This window comes from Pteropus vampyrus, unplaced genomic scaffold, assembly GCF_000151845.1.
Source record: "Pteropus vampyrus isolate Shadow unplaced genomic scaffold, Pvam_2.0 Scaffold201, whole genome shotgun sequence".
NCBI classification, from domain to species: Eukaryota; Metazoa; Chordata; class Mammalia; order Chiroptera; family Pteropodidae; genus Pteropus; species Pteropus vampyrus.
The window spans coordinates 3,233,166-3,250,512 of NW_011888982.1; the positions used below are offsets into that span (position 1 = coordinate 3,233,166).

Sequence of the window (17,347 nt, forward strand, 5' to 3'; positions counted from 1 at the left end):
TTTCAGAAATAACTATAACATGTCCCATTACTTTAACTAAAATAACATTAAAAAGTATAAAGAAACATTTAGATCAGTCACATAACCATATTTTATGCTTCATCATTTTATAAATAATAATCTAAATGACTCAGTAAACAAGAAAACTCAAGAAATATAAGCCGGGGAAATTTGATCATTTTACAATTACATGAAAATGATTTTAGAAAATTTTAAAAAATTGAGGCACTTAAATATAGTTTTCAAACTTATCTGTTATGGATTATTTAAGTTACATCAACATAGAAAAATGCTTTAAATAAGACATATTTTACTTTTTCCCAGGACCATGCCCACTTGTCAGCAATAAATTTGAGGTCCATAGATACTTGTATAGAGGTGCTTCAGTGATTCCAGATTCTTCCTAGAGTTTGTTCTGCCTGATTTATGACCCAAAACTGAGTATCTATGCCCTCAAGTATTAATACATGAGATGTAGCTAACAGACATAAAAGACCTTACAACAAACCTCAGAAATTTGCTTTTACTAATATTACTTTTGTAATTTCTAAGTTCAAATGCATTCAAAAGGTCCTTGTGTGTACAGTTTCAACATCAAAACAATACTTAAAATAGTAGAAATTAAATAAATTTAACAAAATTCTATAGTTTTAATAAATAATATAAAAATATTTAGGTCCAGATTTTAAGCTCTTAATATGCTACTAATCATCAGACAAACAGAAAAACAAAAGAATGCTAAATTGAATCTCAATTTCTTATAAAATTACTTAGGCAAAAAAGTATTTTATTCGTCAACGTTATTCTTAGAAAGAGAATATGAACCAACACGGTAAGCACTAGAAGAATGATTCAAAATGTGAAATATTAACTATTTATAAAGACAAACGTAAATAAGATAAAGAATGTTCAGCAAATTGATGCAGAAAATTCAAATGATTTGCTCATATCCATTGAGAATTAGTCATAAAACAAAATAACAGTTCCAAACTTTCCCAAGCTTGTCTGTTATTGAAGAATAACCTAGTTACAATCACACTTGGTAGATACAAAACTTCCCCTTCCCTCTACAACACTGAGGATTTTACTGCAGTGTATCAGTTTTCTGTTCTTCAACCAATCAAGCGCCACTTGCCAGAGGATAGATACAAACTGGCAAGGGGAAATGAAAGGGTAAGGGGAAGGGGCAGGGAGACGCAGAGAAAGATACACTCTAGGGGCTATTCGCAGGGCTTTCTTGGCTTCCATCTTGGCACTGGCCCCAAGCCTAAACTCTAGAAAAAAATCCTCAGCTCTCATCCAGATTCTTCCAAGTGGCTCACCTCCATGGTCATGGCCGGGGCCTAGAGATGAGTAAGGCACACTCCCAGCAGGCTAAGTTGAAATTGTGAATATTTTTGCACTAAAACTTACTTACATAAAATGAGTAAGTTTTAAGCTTGTGATTCCTTTTATCTTCGAGGAATTCTTTGAAAATATGACTTAGTTGAGATATAAATGCCCTCCAAATTTTATATAATGTCACAGAGATCATGGACTTTAGCATAAGAAGCCCTTGCTCCATAGTACTATCATTGATGAATTTTAGAAACGTTATGCACCCAATAGACTTCCCTGCCAGCTCAAGGAGTCTATGCAGTATTTCCTCAAAGGCAAAGTATGAGTCCAATACAATGGTTTTATAAACAAATTTCTCAAACAAAACCCTATCATACAAGATATATCAATGTATTTCTATCATAATTTCCTCTAGATATATTACAAAATAATTGAGTTTTTAAGCCATTTATATGCTAACAGGTTATCACCCTTATGCTACAAATAAAGAGGGCAGAACTATTAAATTACTATCCCAAAGGTATAAAACTAGTTTCAGAAAAGTATTCCAATTCAAGCATCTTTGTATCTTCAAGAAAGGTACCTGTATGATATTTAATAAATGGAATATTACCCTACTAATAAAGTGATAGTAGCATAAAATTAAATTTTTTTCATTTATTATTTACTACAGACTTATAAAATAAAAATTATACTATAGAATAATTTTTCTAAGTTAAATTCTTCTCTCACTTTATACTACATTGATTTTTACTGCATTCAACTGAGGAACTCAGGATCAATAATAGTATTGAAAACAGACATGTCACACATATCTATCAAGTGCTTTAAAACCAAAACTATAGATATACTTACTTATCAAAGCTATCACTATTTTTGATGAAGCTCTCCAGTTTTTCCTTGGCATATTCCACCACATCTGAATGAAGCTCGATCCCATGATTTATTCCAAAAGGACCTGCAATCGTAGCAGCATTTTTATAAAAAAAATTAATGTCATTACAGAGCTTTTAATTTCTGTTCATTTATCACAGGAGCATTTAAAGAAGACGTGAAATATTTGAATATCTGCTAGCCACAGATTTAAAAAGCTCATCAGAAATCTATTAACATTACTTTAACTTAAAAATATGCTTATCTATCAGGACAATATTGCCAAAGAAATAGTCATACACTATATGAGGTTTAAGTTCTTTATCATTATATTTATTGTTAAAAATTTGATAATTTCTAAAATCCTGAAACCATAGGCTGACATAGATATTGTATAAATATCTCATGACATCTGACTACTATCCAGTAAATGCTAACTTCCTCAAGGGCCAAGACCACATCCTGCCTTTTGGAGCTCCCATCATCTAGCAGAATGTGGCCATCAGTTACTTGTTGCAGAACTGATTTTACTCTCCTGTTTCAGCATACTTCACACTTCTTACCTGGTATTTTTTTTATACATAGCCAAGAATGAGTGACATTCTAGGGATGAGAAATACGGGAGAGAAATACAGGAGAGCTTTCTCAGCCCCAGATGTTTCTGAGATGGCTCTTTCTCCACCCTGGTAACAATTTTCTGCGATTATGACTAACTGGATTTACGTTTCCTAAGGCTACTGTGCATGCTCCATGACCCACATGAAAGTAACACACAATTTCTTCTAGTTATGCCAGCTCCTTTCTGCAACTGTCAACCGGGTTTTCTAATTTACATTTGTTGTTTTACTGAGAGATTGGTTTCCTAGGGAAAAGTGTGTGTTTGTGTGTTCCTTATTTTCTGTATCTTATATGGACTTATTTTGTATCTGCATCTTATATTTATCTTAGGAACTACTTAAGTAGATATGCCACCAACTAAATATCATTAAAAATACTATATTGAAATTTTAAAATAAAAAATCAGCTATCAATTATGTTTAGAGGGCACATGAAAAAAATGATTTGTGATCTAGGAAGTACCTAAACTATAAAAATTACACCAAAATTTTCAGATACTATCTTCAAGCCAACATCAGATAAAGATAATGCTTTAACCTACTATATATTTCTATCACAAAAAAAAAAAAAATGACTCTACTTTAAAAATGTATTCAAATAAAAAGATTAAAAAGGTACTTGATCCATCAAACCACAACAGAATTTTCTTTGCAATGTTTTTATAGTTTTTAAAATAAATTATTCTGAACGAACTGTTCATTGGTCTTATGTTAAAACTGGAATATTCATCCAATGCCATTTAAGACCTCTTGAGATTCCTTATCATTACCATAAATTTATTAAAACTAAAATTTTTTTCAAAAAATAAAAGTGGCAAAAAAATCAAATCTAGAGAAGCAGTGATGTCATTTTTTTAAATATAAGATTGAATCTAAATATTTTCAAAATCTGAATTTCCATAAGGAAACAAAGAATGTTAGGAAAACTGATTAATGTTTTCATTTAAAAACTCAAATTAAGCTACAACTACTTAACATTAGGTACATAGTACGGAAAATATTGTTCAATGAAATTGATCTGCTTTTTTCTAACCTTTTACCTAAAATATAATAGACTTTTATATCCATTATCCATTAAGAATCTAGTTATATCAATCAACCATTTTTAAGAAAACTAGGGCTATAAGAGATCAACAAAGGTCAATATTGCTGGAATCTGAAGTTTCCTTTAGACCGAATGCATAAGCACTATAATAAATGTGTCAAGTAAATAATCCGAAAATCAAGGCTTCTATTCGACATCTGAAAATGCCTGAACAGAGGGAGTGTGAACTTCAGAGTTCTGGGTCAAAAGAGACTACTACATAGGTTGTTCACTTAAAGAAGACAATGGTCTCTTTTTCCTTTCCTTGCTTTCTTACTATCTAAAAGCAAAGTGGCAACTTTTGAAAATAAGGTTTAAAGTTTTTTAAGAAAATATCAAGAACATTTTTCATATAACTTCTTTTTAACATCACCTTGACACAGATGAAGACAATTTCATCAACAAAGGATCTGACAATAAACATATACATAGAATATACTACTATGCATTGATTTCTAGTGCCAACATCACTATGATTTTTTAATAGATGTAATTGTTTATTTTTAAAATAACATGGAGACATATCTATAATTATCACTAATAAATTGACAATTAACATATTGAAAATAAAAAGAATGCATTAATAAAAGGCAGAACTTAAATAGCAATGTCACCAATATCTCATTTATTTATAATGCAGTATACAACTAGAACACATCAAATGTATGATAAAAATGTTATGTGGTGCTTTTTATTACAACTTATATTTGACATTTGTATTCAATAGAACAGAAAGATGAAACAGAGAAACCTAAAAAAGCATACATACTGCTTCTAAGGAATGGGACTAAGAGGTCTAGGATAAGAGATTTTTTTATTATACCCCTTGTCTAAAGTTTGTCTTAACTGTATGCATGTACAGCTTTTCAATAAAAAATGAGCTTGTCAGAGATTAAAAATAAAAATTTTTAAAAAATAAACAATATAAACACACAGAAAGGTACAAGCTGTCAATAGAAAAAATGAAATGGTATCCATAAGAAAAGTATTAACACTTTCTAACATCGTCTAACAGATGAAGTATTTGACTTTGTATTCAATAGATTCTAATGTTACTCTATATTTGCCAATATGAAGATTTTTCTATGAAATAATAAATGCTTAATTTTTGTAACACATTTTTAAAAATGGCTAAATATTAAAGAGAAAATAGAAAGAACTATATACAATCGTCTATTATGACAAAGTTATTTGAAAAACCCAGGTATATCATATTAAAAATTATTTTTAAGGCTAATAACCCATTTAATAAGAGTAATAACAAATATAATAAAACTCCAATATAATAAAACCGAGATTTTTTCTTCTGTAGTAGTTGGATCTAATCTAGCTCACTTATCATCTACTAGTCAATAATCAAAGATTATACATAAAGGTCAATAATTACTAAATATAAGTATGAAGTATTTATGCAATATCTACATTTCTTATTTACATCTATGTTGACTCCAGCCCTACTCTGAAGTACTTCGAAAAGCTGTTTTGGGTATAGTGTGCAGGGTAGAAGTATTCTTGAAGCAGGCCAAAGAAATCTGAGAGCTTCACTCAACATTTAAATAAAGTTCTTGGTACCTTCAGAATTCTAAGTAAGGCTAATTTATAAAACACATAGCCACAAGCAAAATATACTTCACAATACATAACTAGAAAAGCTCTAAAGATGAACTAATTCAAGATCCATCATTTCAACTGAGGACTCAGATCTAAACACTGTGGGACAGTGAGAAAAATAGTAGATTTAAAGGCAGATGTCTTAAGTGTTCAACCTTGGTTCCTCCTCTTCACAGCTATACAATCTGAGACCAGTCACTTACCATTTGAAGACTTTCCTACTGTATAAAATGGGTCCCAGAGAAAACCATGTAAATTATGTAGAAGTGCTTCACATACTATAAAGTACAAGATGGGTACAAATCATTAGAACTTATAATGTGCCCTCTCATTGCATACCAAACTGGTTAGTCATAGAAACAAAACCATAACCTATATAAGTGGTTCTCAACCCTGACTGCATATTAGAATAACCTTGGAATTTTTAAATTAAGTTTAAAAGTAGATTAAATTTAATTTAAACTGTAAATGCTTGTGTCCCACCCCCAACAGGTAGAGGGATCTCTCAGGTGTAGCTCTGGTTCTGCAGGTACCTTAACATGCAGCTCAGCTCAGGTTAACCACACCCGCCATACCTTCTTAATTATTACAAAGCCCAATCTAAATAATTTTTAAAATCTCTTTGGACTATCCAAATCTCTGTTCTCATTAGTAAAGTGATACCAAGAGTACATGACTACAAATAAAATCATTTTGGATAAAACTAAATATTTACCACAAGAGGGAGCAGGTTAATCAGTTATTTGGTTTCTATGAAACTAGTATAAAGTTTCTCAATGAGAACTAAAATATATATATGTAAAAACATCTTCAAAAAAAGTTATATTATTTTATTACTAATTTTAGTTGTACGAAATTAAGCATCTTTGAGAAGATTTATAAGTAACTTCATAAAAATTCAGAGACAAACAACAGGTGAAATGCAAACAAGTATAAGTTTCATTCTTTTTTTCCATGACCATCTTAGGGTATAATGTAGACACTAAACAGTGCAAAGGTAAAGGAGAGAATCAGCAAAAAATTAATCACTAACTAAAGAGACATTGATCTAATGTACTGCTACTTATTAAGATATAATTAATTTTCTATGGTTTCTCCATCATACTACTATATCACACTAAAAAAGCATATTAAAGACAAACACTTTCAAATGTTTACTGAATCTTGCTGTTAGCTTAACCATTCTCCAGCTGGCTGGCTATATCTAAGACTACAGATGTGTTCTCTGCTCTCTAGGTTTAGTAAAGTCCTCATGAAGCAAGTCTTGAAATTTACCAGAAAGTTCAGGTTCCAGTCCCTTGGGCTCATCTCAGCTTATGGATATATGTGCTGTTTTTATTACATGTGAATCACAGAAATATGTTTACACAAAATCTGAATGTTGGTTTAAACAGTTACGGAAAATGGACCCAAACCCCGATGTAACTACGTCTAAAATGTCAAAAATATCAAGAACAGATGTCACGATCAGTTCATTTACATATTTCTACTCAGCAGGCTGAAAATATTCAAGTCTAATATGTCCAGAGCAATTTGTGATTGTACCTCATACAGCTACACTGGAATTTAAAAAAGAGATAAGTTTCTACCAAAGCAAAATCAATAAACTGAGGGAAAATGTGCTCAACTATAACAGAGTAAAGAATAGTTTTAAAAGCTAATTTAAACAGCTTTAGATCTTGATCCAAGTTCATTTTTAATGTATCATTCTCCTGGAAGCCATTTTTATCAGCTCTTTCATTCCACTGCATATGTATTTGTGAAGTACCTGAAGATAATCCGGGGTCAGCAGAGTGATCAATTAATATAAATAACAAATACTTACTGAACTAAATGAAGAAGGGCCCATAGAGTTCACACAATGCTAGTGCAGAAATGACATGCACAATTTCAAAGGTATGAGATGTGTCTTGCATACTACTGTATCCTCAGCAGTTGACAGAGTGTCAAATATAACTACTTTTTGAAAGAATAATAAAGTACATAAATGTAGCTATGATCCCAAGTTTAAAGGGTTTACAAATAAGACTGAGGCAAATCATACATACAAAACAAAAAATGCGTACTTTTCATGTCTTGATTTAAAAATATACTAGCAAAAAATCATAAGTATATGTCAAATCTATTTTGTCTGATATTATCACAGAATGAGGCATTTAACAGAAGTAAATGTTAAAATACATTCCATTCAAAATAAATTTCTTATTAATTTTAGCGGTCTAATAGAAATCTTCTAAAATGTAATACATATTCTTTATGTACCTAAGAAAGTTCTTCTGACTTCAATTATCATCTCTATAATCATCATGTAAGTACCAATGACCATTGAACAACACGGGATTGAATTGCACAGGTCTAGTTATACACAGATTTTTAAAAATATATACAGTCAGCTCTCTGTATCCCTAGGGTTTGTAGCCATGGATTCAACCACCACAGTATTTTTGATCCACAGTTGGGAATCCTCGAATGTATAAAGCCAACTGTATGCATTGTTCTACACCATTTTACATAAGGGATTTGAGCATCCACAGGCTTTGGTACCTGCAGGGTCCTGGAACAAGTTCCCCACAGATACCAAGGGAATGTAGTTATTAAGTTTGAGGAGAGTCAAAAGTTACATGTGGGAAAAAAATTATGTGTGGATTTTCAACTGCCCAGGGGGTAGGCACTCCTAACCCCCGCATTGTTCATGGGTTCAATTATATTATGCAAAAATGGAGAGAATCTTAGAAATCTACAAAGTTATTCTTGAATTGGGGAGGCAACTCGATAAAATGGAGGGGAGAGAGAGAGAAGAAAAATCTTCCAAATTATGCCTTTTGATTCTTTTGGATTTTTTAACCCTATGAATATATTACCTCCACAAAATATAATTAGAGAGGAAAGAGACTGATGTTCAGATTCTGCCTTGAGTAATTTTGGGATGAAAAAAGCACCTTTCACCAAAATGGGAAACAGAGGAGGAGGAAGGAAGAAAATCTGATCTGCTTTGTATTTTGTGGGATAGAGTAAGAAAGGGTAACTTGAGTTGGAGACAGGCTGAACTTTTAGAATCTTGTGTACACTGAAGAAATATGCAGTAAGCACTATACATTTAAATTTCCACTTTGTTGGCACAGTTTGATAGATTCAAGAGTGTCTAGAACTTGGCAGATAGACCTTGGTGCTAGAAACCTGTGAATCCTCTGTTTGTGGCTGTTACTTGAAGACAGAAGAATGATTCGCCCTTCACTACAGGCTAAAGCCAAAAAAGCTTCCATAAAAGGACAGGAGTGTTTATAAAGGCAAAGCAAAGAGATCTGAAATTCAGGGAAACAACCTTTGAAAGTCAAAAGTCTGGGAGGCGAGATGAACTAACCCTGCAGGAGCCACCCAGAGAGAATGTGAAGGCAGGTTCCAGAAAGGACCAAGAACTTCAGCAGGCCAAGCAGCCCTACCAACTCAAGTCAATCTGTTTTTAATCTGCGGCACTCAGTACAAGATCCAAGCCAGCCTAGGTAAGACTGTATGAGAAGACAATTCTGTAGGCACCAGCTCCTACACTGGGAGATAGAGACTCACAAATTATTTCACACATATAACTTCAAAAAGATTTAGTAATTTTCTGAAATATATACAATCAATACTCATTATTTGTGATAGTTTATGTTATAAAAAGTCCAGCAAACAATTAGCAAAAGAGAACCACTGATACCAGGGCAATATGGATACATGTGAACATATATGAAACAGATAATATGAAATTCTGAAACCTCATCCTGGTTAAGCCTATTTTATTTTACAAAAGAAAAAAATAAACTTCAAAAGTGATAAGTAATTTGTGTGAGGATGCCCCACTAATGAAACCAGAAATGGGTCTCAGAGCCAGAGGTGCTTGTACCGCACTGCCCACTTCTGTCTCCCTCTTGTGACTATCCCTGTAAGACTGGGGAAACAGGAGGGCGGAGCTTCACCTGTTCCACCCCTGCTAGGGAGGAACATGCTCACAGAGACTCAAATTGTTCACTCCTCTGTATACGTGTGTGAATGACCTCAAAAGCCCCACCAAGTATTAATTTGAGGGTTACAAATAAATTTTAGCAAGTAGGCAAATTCACAAGAATCGACTGTATTTGGTACACAGACGATCCAAGTTGGGAAGAGTTAATTCCTAATTTAACAACTCAAGATGCACAGAGAACCACCTAAGTAAGACTTTTCGCACCACTGATAGGATTGCCTTACAATTTCCAAGAACAGTATGTGGAAATAATAACCAGAAAAAATTGCTATGAAGACTTTGTAAAATTTCTAAAGCCTGTACTGTTTCCTAATATATTTTTATTATTTACTATTTGTTGCTCTGGAATGATTAGTAGTAATATCCATAAACACAAATCACTGATTTTCAGAGGTAGGTGCAATAGAGGAGATGTTCAAGAGTAATGTTTCCACTCCACGACCAAAAGAAGTGACGAGGGGGAAAAAAACCCATAAAATATAGAATAGTAGTGGCAACTCGATACAGGGTGTACGGGCAGAAGATACACGAAAGCCTAACGAGGACTAAGAAATAACAGTTTAAACAGTGAAGCGCTTTGTTGATTTCAGAAAATGACAAGTAGCCTAATTGAAATGGTTCTTTTCCAAACAGATGTGCTCAGATCCCAAAATAAAGCACATACCAAGAGCAACATTTGTAATTTCTCAAAAGAAAAAAAATAAAATTTCCTCCTTCTACGCCACCACCAAAAAAAAAGGAGGACAGCAGACAGAGAGAAAACTGGGGTTTGGTTAAATGTAGAAAATACAATCTACCTTAAAGAGAACCCTGGAAACTTGCGGAACGTGCTGTCTTACTCCCCCATAAAAACAAGGTGGGGGGACGCAGAGGACCACACGGAGGGAGAATCTGGATCTCTCTGATTCTATGGCCTGAAGTGAGCCAAGAGCCTTCTAAAAGGGCATGAAAAAATATTTAAAAATTATATTTCTGATAAAGTGATTGTATCCAAAATTATATAAGGAACACTTACAACTTACTAATATGAATACTAACAACTTAATCAAAAAATGGAGGAAAATATCTGAATAATATATAAAGAACACTTACAATTAAATAAGAATACTAACAACTTAATTAAAAAATGGGGGAAAGATATGAATGGGCATTTCACCAAAGAAGAGATATAAGAATGACCAAAAAGCACAGGAAAGATGTTCCATATCATCAGTCCTTAGAGAAGTATAAAACCACGATGAGATATCACTTTATACCCACTAAGATGCCTATTAATAAGAAAATAACAAGCATCAATGAGGACATGGAAAAACTGGAACCTCTACAGTGTTGGTGGGACTACAAAATGGTGCAACCATTTTTTAAGTTTGACAAGTTCTTTAAAAATTAAACATAAACTTACCATACAGCCCAGCAATTCCACTCCTAGGAATCCACCCAAGAGAAATTAAAATGTTCACACAAAAATTTATATGTGAAAATTCATAGCATCATTCATAACTTCCAAAAAGTGGTAACCCAAATGTCCATTAAGTGAATGGAGCAACAAAATGTGCTATGCCCATACAACAGAATGTTATTCAGCCCTAAGGAATGGAGTACTAATACATGCTACAGCATGGATGAACCTTGAAAACAATGCTAAGATACACAAAAGACCATTTATTATATAATTCCATTGATAAGAAATGTACTGAAAAGGTAAATCTATAGTGACAAAGTAGATGAGTGTTTGCCAGGGGCAGGAGTAGGAACAGGGAGTAGATACAACTGGGCATGAAGGATTTTTCTGGGATGATGAGAGTGTTCTCAAACTGGATTACAGTAATTGATAGCTCTGCAAGTTTAATAAAACTCACTGAACTGAGGGGGGCTAAAATGAAAGAGAAAACATGAGTATCTGAGGTCAAAGGCAATATAAGGGTAGCTGAATAAGGACCATTCCATGTCCTGTGGTAAAAAGAGAAAGAGTACAGAGACCAAACATGCTGACATCGTATCACTTAACTAATTAGCCCTTTTGGACAATACGGCAATTGTTGCTATTTACACATGTTGACAGTGTTTCCTGTTAGGCACACAAGCTTATCAATTGTTTCACCCTTAGAAAATAATACTGCAGTGCTGAGGTAGTGGTATACAGAGTATTGGAATGATTCTGGCAGTTACTCCTTTTAACTGAGGAAATAGGCAAAAGACTAAGGAAGTCATTAAGTTCAGTGGTCCCTGATGTTATAGGTTTTATAAGAAATCTTAATTTTTATATTATGGGTTATATTAGAAAATGGTAGTGAATCCCTAAGCAAAAAGGATCAGAATGGAGAACCACTCCTACCTGAATCAGAAAGATTATCAGAATAACTTGCCTTCCCGGTTCTTCCTGGAGGCTTCTTTTCTTATACCCTATTTTTCAATGGAATTGCCTAGATATAAGAAAACAGTACTGAGAGGAGAATCGATTAAATACAAGATTCTTTGTGAAATTCCTTGGTTCTAGGAAGACCCTCAAGAAATGAGTGGAACAAGAATTTATCTTCAATTTGAAACTAAACAAACTGTCTAAATGAGGTGATTTCTTCTCCAGATCTGGGGCAAAAATAAACTCCATTTATGAAAAACTGTTTTAAATGTCCTTTACTCAAAAGAAATTTCCTGAAGTTAATATAAACCTAACTTCCTCTCAGTGAACAACAATAGCTCTCTCAAGATGGTAACGCAACCTCTCTATAAGTGTGTTTCTGGAGTGGCATGAAAACTCAAGGGATATCTTCCTTATCTGTATCATCAAAGCACAGATGCCCTGCTCTCCCTGCCTTAACCTGGATTCCTCCAGATTATACTGAGCATGTCCTCAGATGAGAACCACTGTTGATGGTGAGCACCTGTCATCCCCATCTTGTAACTGGGAGATAAATGTGGCCGAGAGCCATGGTGTTAGAGTTACTTAATAAGGAGAGAACTTCTGTTAATAAGGTCACTGTGGAGCAATAGAACCATACATATCTGATTCACCATGCTCAGAAAATTATAGGGAGCATGTGAGCATCCTTCTTTGGATCTAGTTTCCAAGCGATTTTTATGGATGTAGCCTCCCTTCCTTGACTCAAACGCTCTCAAAACACAAAACAAAAAAAAGAGATGGGAAAAAAAGATTAAGCTTCCTCGAAAGCTGGATAGATCCAAGATTTATTAGCTATAATCATAGTTTTACAGACTCTATTCTTTCTCCCTTTTCTTCTTTGAAGTACTTTTACCTGTCTCACAAAATGAATATTTCCCATCAGAAGAACGATATCTTGGTCTTCATATTGCAGGATCATACACAGTTAAGTCCTAGAATAATGTCCAGTGACCAGTCATGCATGTAACTAAAGACCCATGACTCCCTGGAGCTTTGTAACAGAAGGAAAATATCTAGCGCATTATGGAACATTTAGACAAGGGTCTGTTTCCCCACACTGCTCTCTGGTAAGAATTAAGTAAGACATTCAAGATACAATGAATTTTGAGGTTGCCCTGTAAATGCATCTGGGCACAGGATCTCATCTCTTGGAGACTGAGACTAAGAAATGGGGTTTAAGAGGGCCACCTCACTGCTGATGTTTCCCAATTATGATCTCTCTCTTCTGGCCAGGCTTCTGGCTACACTGACCTCCCTCAGTAAGAGGCAGTTGACAAGATTGGAGAAGTAGAAGACAGGATAACAGGTGCTCTGAGACTGCCAAACATGGTAAGAAGCCTGGACTCCAGCCTAAAGTTGTCAGAGCTGGTCAAGAAATGCACTGGTTCAAGGAGGGTAACTCATTTTTGAAAAGAAGCTCTCCCTACTCCCCTACTAAGTTCCTTTGATTTGGAAGCAGTCTCAACTCCTAGAGATTCTGTTCTCAAAGAGGCACTGTGATAGAAATGATAGGCTTCCCAATCTGCAGAGAAATTCCTGTCTTAGGAAAGGAGAACTTACATTTAGTAAGTTTATCGGCTTACATTTAGCCGATAAATTTCTTTATTGGTAAAAATTAATAATTTGCTACCATTTTTGAGCAGTTGTTATGTATCAGGAACTGACTTAACTATGAGAGGAAAGTACTTTTTTTTTTTTTTTTTTTTTAAAGAAATACATTGCAGGTTCCATGACTAGGAGAGAAAGTAAGAAGACAGCCAGTGTGCAGGAAAGGGAAATTTCAGGACTGAAAAATGCCTTGAGTGCCATATGTGACCACATAATTTATTGTCCAAACTGAGACACTTTGGGAAAGAAAAAGACATTATTAATACTGAAGCTAGAACAACAGGGATAAGCCAGGACTGTCGCAGCACACAGGGACATAGTTATCCTACTAGAGTATAGTCATTTCTCTATTTAAAACCTTTCAATGATTCCCCATCACTTGAGAGTAAATTTCAAACCAGTATCATTCCTAAAACTTGGGCGTATATCTCAATTATAACACATATCGCACTGGATGAGAAACTGGTCTTTGTCTCTCTACCCACACCAGTCTGTGAACTCAAGGGTAAGAGTCCATGTTATGGGCCATTAATGCTCTACATTAATGCCTACCACACAGTAGCACTCAGTAAATACTAAATGGCTTAGTAAAATTCATGGTTTTCATCCTCCATTCATCATCATAATGTTTTATAGATTTTCCTCCAGCCATGCTTTTTCCACCCATATTCCATACTTTCCAGCTGTCTCTTCCTAGCTATGTGACTTTAGGCAAGTTATTTAACTTCTCTATCCCTCAGTTTAACTCACCTATATACATGAGAATCATAATAGTTTATAGTTCACAGAAACGTTATTAGGAACCTTAAATAAGTTACTGTATATAAAATGCTTTAAACAATGCTTAGTTCCCGTAGTAAGCACCCAACAAGCTTCTCAAAGGCAGAGGTATCTGTCCCTTTTGATCACTGCTGTATACTCTCACCAGAAGTAATGCCTGGCACAAGAGACAATAAGTATGCTGAAAGCTTAGTGACAACATATACTTCTCTCTCCTATTTTTTTCCAATCCTTTGCTTTGTTCCACCAATGCCATACTCTTTGTATCCCACATACTCCTGTATCTTTTTTAAAAAACCTGGCACCATTCCCTTTAAAATGAGACACTGATAACCATCAAAATCTATGCAGTCAGAATACTTTATCTGAAATACATTATATTACACTACTGAGTCTCCTGCCTACCAGCTGTTCAATTTAAATACAGACAATGACTGGGGAAACAGTTCCAAGATTTTTTTTAGTCTAGGACTGAATGTAGAAGCTAACTATCAGGGTCAAGGCTAAGAATAAGATTACTAATACCTTGTGTTTCCATTTAAAAAAAGAACTACTTTTGAGTATACACAAACATATACTGTACACAAAGTTACAAACACTGTAAATTATAAACAGTAATACAAACAGCTTACTTTTTAAAAAGAATTTTACAAAAATAAAATTACCTAAAATTAAGCCCACCATTGTACTTAAATATCCGGTTCCACTTCCCAGGTTAAGAAAAGACAATCCTGGTTGAAGTTTCAATGCTTCCATAACTTCAGAATAAATGCAAGGTGCTGACAAGTGTATGTTCCCATGCTTCCAGGCTAAGTCCTTGTAAGCATTGTCTCGGTAGCCTTCCAGATAGTAATCTCCACGATCAATTGCTCTGAAGGCTTGTTCCACTCTTTCAGTGCGGATATACTGAGCTTCTTTTAAGTTATCAATTAAGTCATCATTATCTTCCCCAGCACTCACAGCTCCTCCCATGATAGTATTCAAATCAAATCATAAATTTTAAAATGTAATAAAATTAGCAGAAATGGCTTCCAATAATGTAGTATGGTTTGATTTCCTTTTAATATTGCACTTGATTTCCAAAAATAAATTAATCCTGAAAGGGAATAAAAATAAACAGGTTTAAATTAATGCTCAAAAGAAAGTAATTTCAGTTTATTAAATATGTAATAGTCATTACAACTAACATTTCTCAAGGGCATATGCTATTACAGGCACGGTGTTAAATATATTAATTTTTGTTTTTAGAACAATCACAAAAGATAGCTTAGATATGGCCTCATCTGTACAGATGGGAAATCTGGAACACAGAAAAGTTAAGTCACCTCATACTGTGAGGCCCTTCATGGTAGCCACTAGTCACATGTGTCTCCCTAGAACTAAATTAATTAAAATTAAATACAATTTAAAATTCAGTCAGTCAATACTAGCCACATTTCAAGTGCTTAATAGCTATGTGTGGCCACTAGGTGCCATATTATAGTGCTGCTCTAAGAAGTGACATTGCTGGGACACAGTCTCAGGTCTTTCAGACCCAGAAACTATGCTCTTATTCACCAAGCCATGTGACCTTCTTTAGAATATAGTAAACCTAGTCTAATGTGTACAGATTACTTGATTAAAACTCCTACACTTAAAAATCTGCTAACAATTCCTAAACACACCATATAAATTCAAAATGTTAACTCAAAGAATGACATATCCAAAAACTGATTACAAAACGTAAAAATAAAAACAGACTCACATTTTTAAAGTGTGTGTGTGTGTGTTTCTGTGTATAAAAATTTCATTTGGTAAACCTTGTGAGAAATAAAACCACAAATTTCATTAACAACTTGAATAGTTTAAGCAATAGAACATATGTTACATACATACACATACAATTAACTTTTTTAACAAGTCAAACTCAGCATCTTTGTATGGAAACAAGGTGCTTTAGTCTGCACCTTGAGACTAAATTAAAATGTCAATACACAATACTGGATACACAATTTAAGCTCTATTCAACTATAGTTAATAAGTAGATTAACTATAGTTAATAAGCTCTATTCAACTATAGTTAATAAGTATTAAAAGAGGGAAAGCGAGAAATGAAAGACTCGTGACCAAAAACAAGGGCTAACTCTGGCAAGGATGAATGCTCAAGAAAAGCAATTGGGTCTCAAGCTTCATTAGGATCCTCAGACCTCTGGTACAGAGCTGCTGCAACATTACTGGACAGTTTTCTCACCAGAGCCTGTCCCAGTGTCTGTCTATATCCCCTTTTGTCTTTTCCTATGATCTCTTTAAACTTTCTGAGAAGAAATACTGTAAATTCACATCACATTCATTCAAACTCACACAAATGTGGCTGGCTCCAATGCTCCCACATCCAAAAAATAAAATAACTTAAAAAGTACAAGGATTTACAACACCATTCTCCTTCACGAGTGCTATTTCATAGCATGTAATGCATAGGTGATGTCAATCTGCTGTTCCTTCAGTGGGTTGTAGTTTGGGCATCCTTTTATAGCTCAAGCATCTCAAGTCCCTGAGTGCAATTCTGGCATTTAAAGATTATTTTTTAATGACATGGCTTCTAAGCGCAGGTTAACTTTTTTCACCTGGTTTCATACCTAAAGAATGAATGTCTTCCCAAGATTAAAGAAAAAGTGACTACTTTTTCTAGATGGAAAGATAGTTCCTTTAGTTTCCACTGTGGTAAATGCCTAAGGATTTTATAAAACTAATTCTGACTATGCATAGATGTTTAACAAATAGCTCTACTGGAAATGCCATTAATTTACTAGTTTGAAAAATTATTCCCCTTGTTTGGTTCTAGGGCTGAAGAATGACCTCACTCTTCTCAAGTCCTACTGAACTCTAACCTACCCAAAATTATCACAGCAAAACACTGACTTTACTGCACTTTTGGTGAGAAAGACAAGAGGAAGAATCAAGAAAACAAGAACTACTACCATTTGCTGACAGACAGTGGGCTAAGCGTTATCTGTATATTATCTCATTAAAAGTTACAATGAGCCCATTAGGAA

At 34.1% G+C, this 17,347-nt stretch overlaps 1 protein-coding gene across 3 annotated transcripts in view; it reads right to left on the reverse strand.

Annotated features, from left to right (window-relative positions):
* Positions 1-17,347, reverse strand: part of PCMTD1 (protein-L-isoaspartate (D-aspartate) O-methyltransferase domain containing 1) — a 65,364-nt gene that overhangs the window by 21,985 nt on the left and 26,032 nt on the right. For 2 of the 3 annotated variants that reach the window (XM_023537817.1, XM_011372123.2), the window contains exon 2: positions 2,194-2,296. Coding sequence is in view for 1 of the 3 variants with exons in the window: in XM_011372122.2 (XP_011370424.1) it covers positions 2,194-2,296; positions 14,981-15,287 (410 nt within the window). In the remaining 2 variants the exon portion in view is untranslated. Of the gene's footprint in view, positions 1-2,193; positions 2,297-14,980; positions 15,412-17,347 lie in introns of all 3 variants that reach the window. The other variant, XM_011372122.2, reaches the window with a different exon arrangement.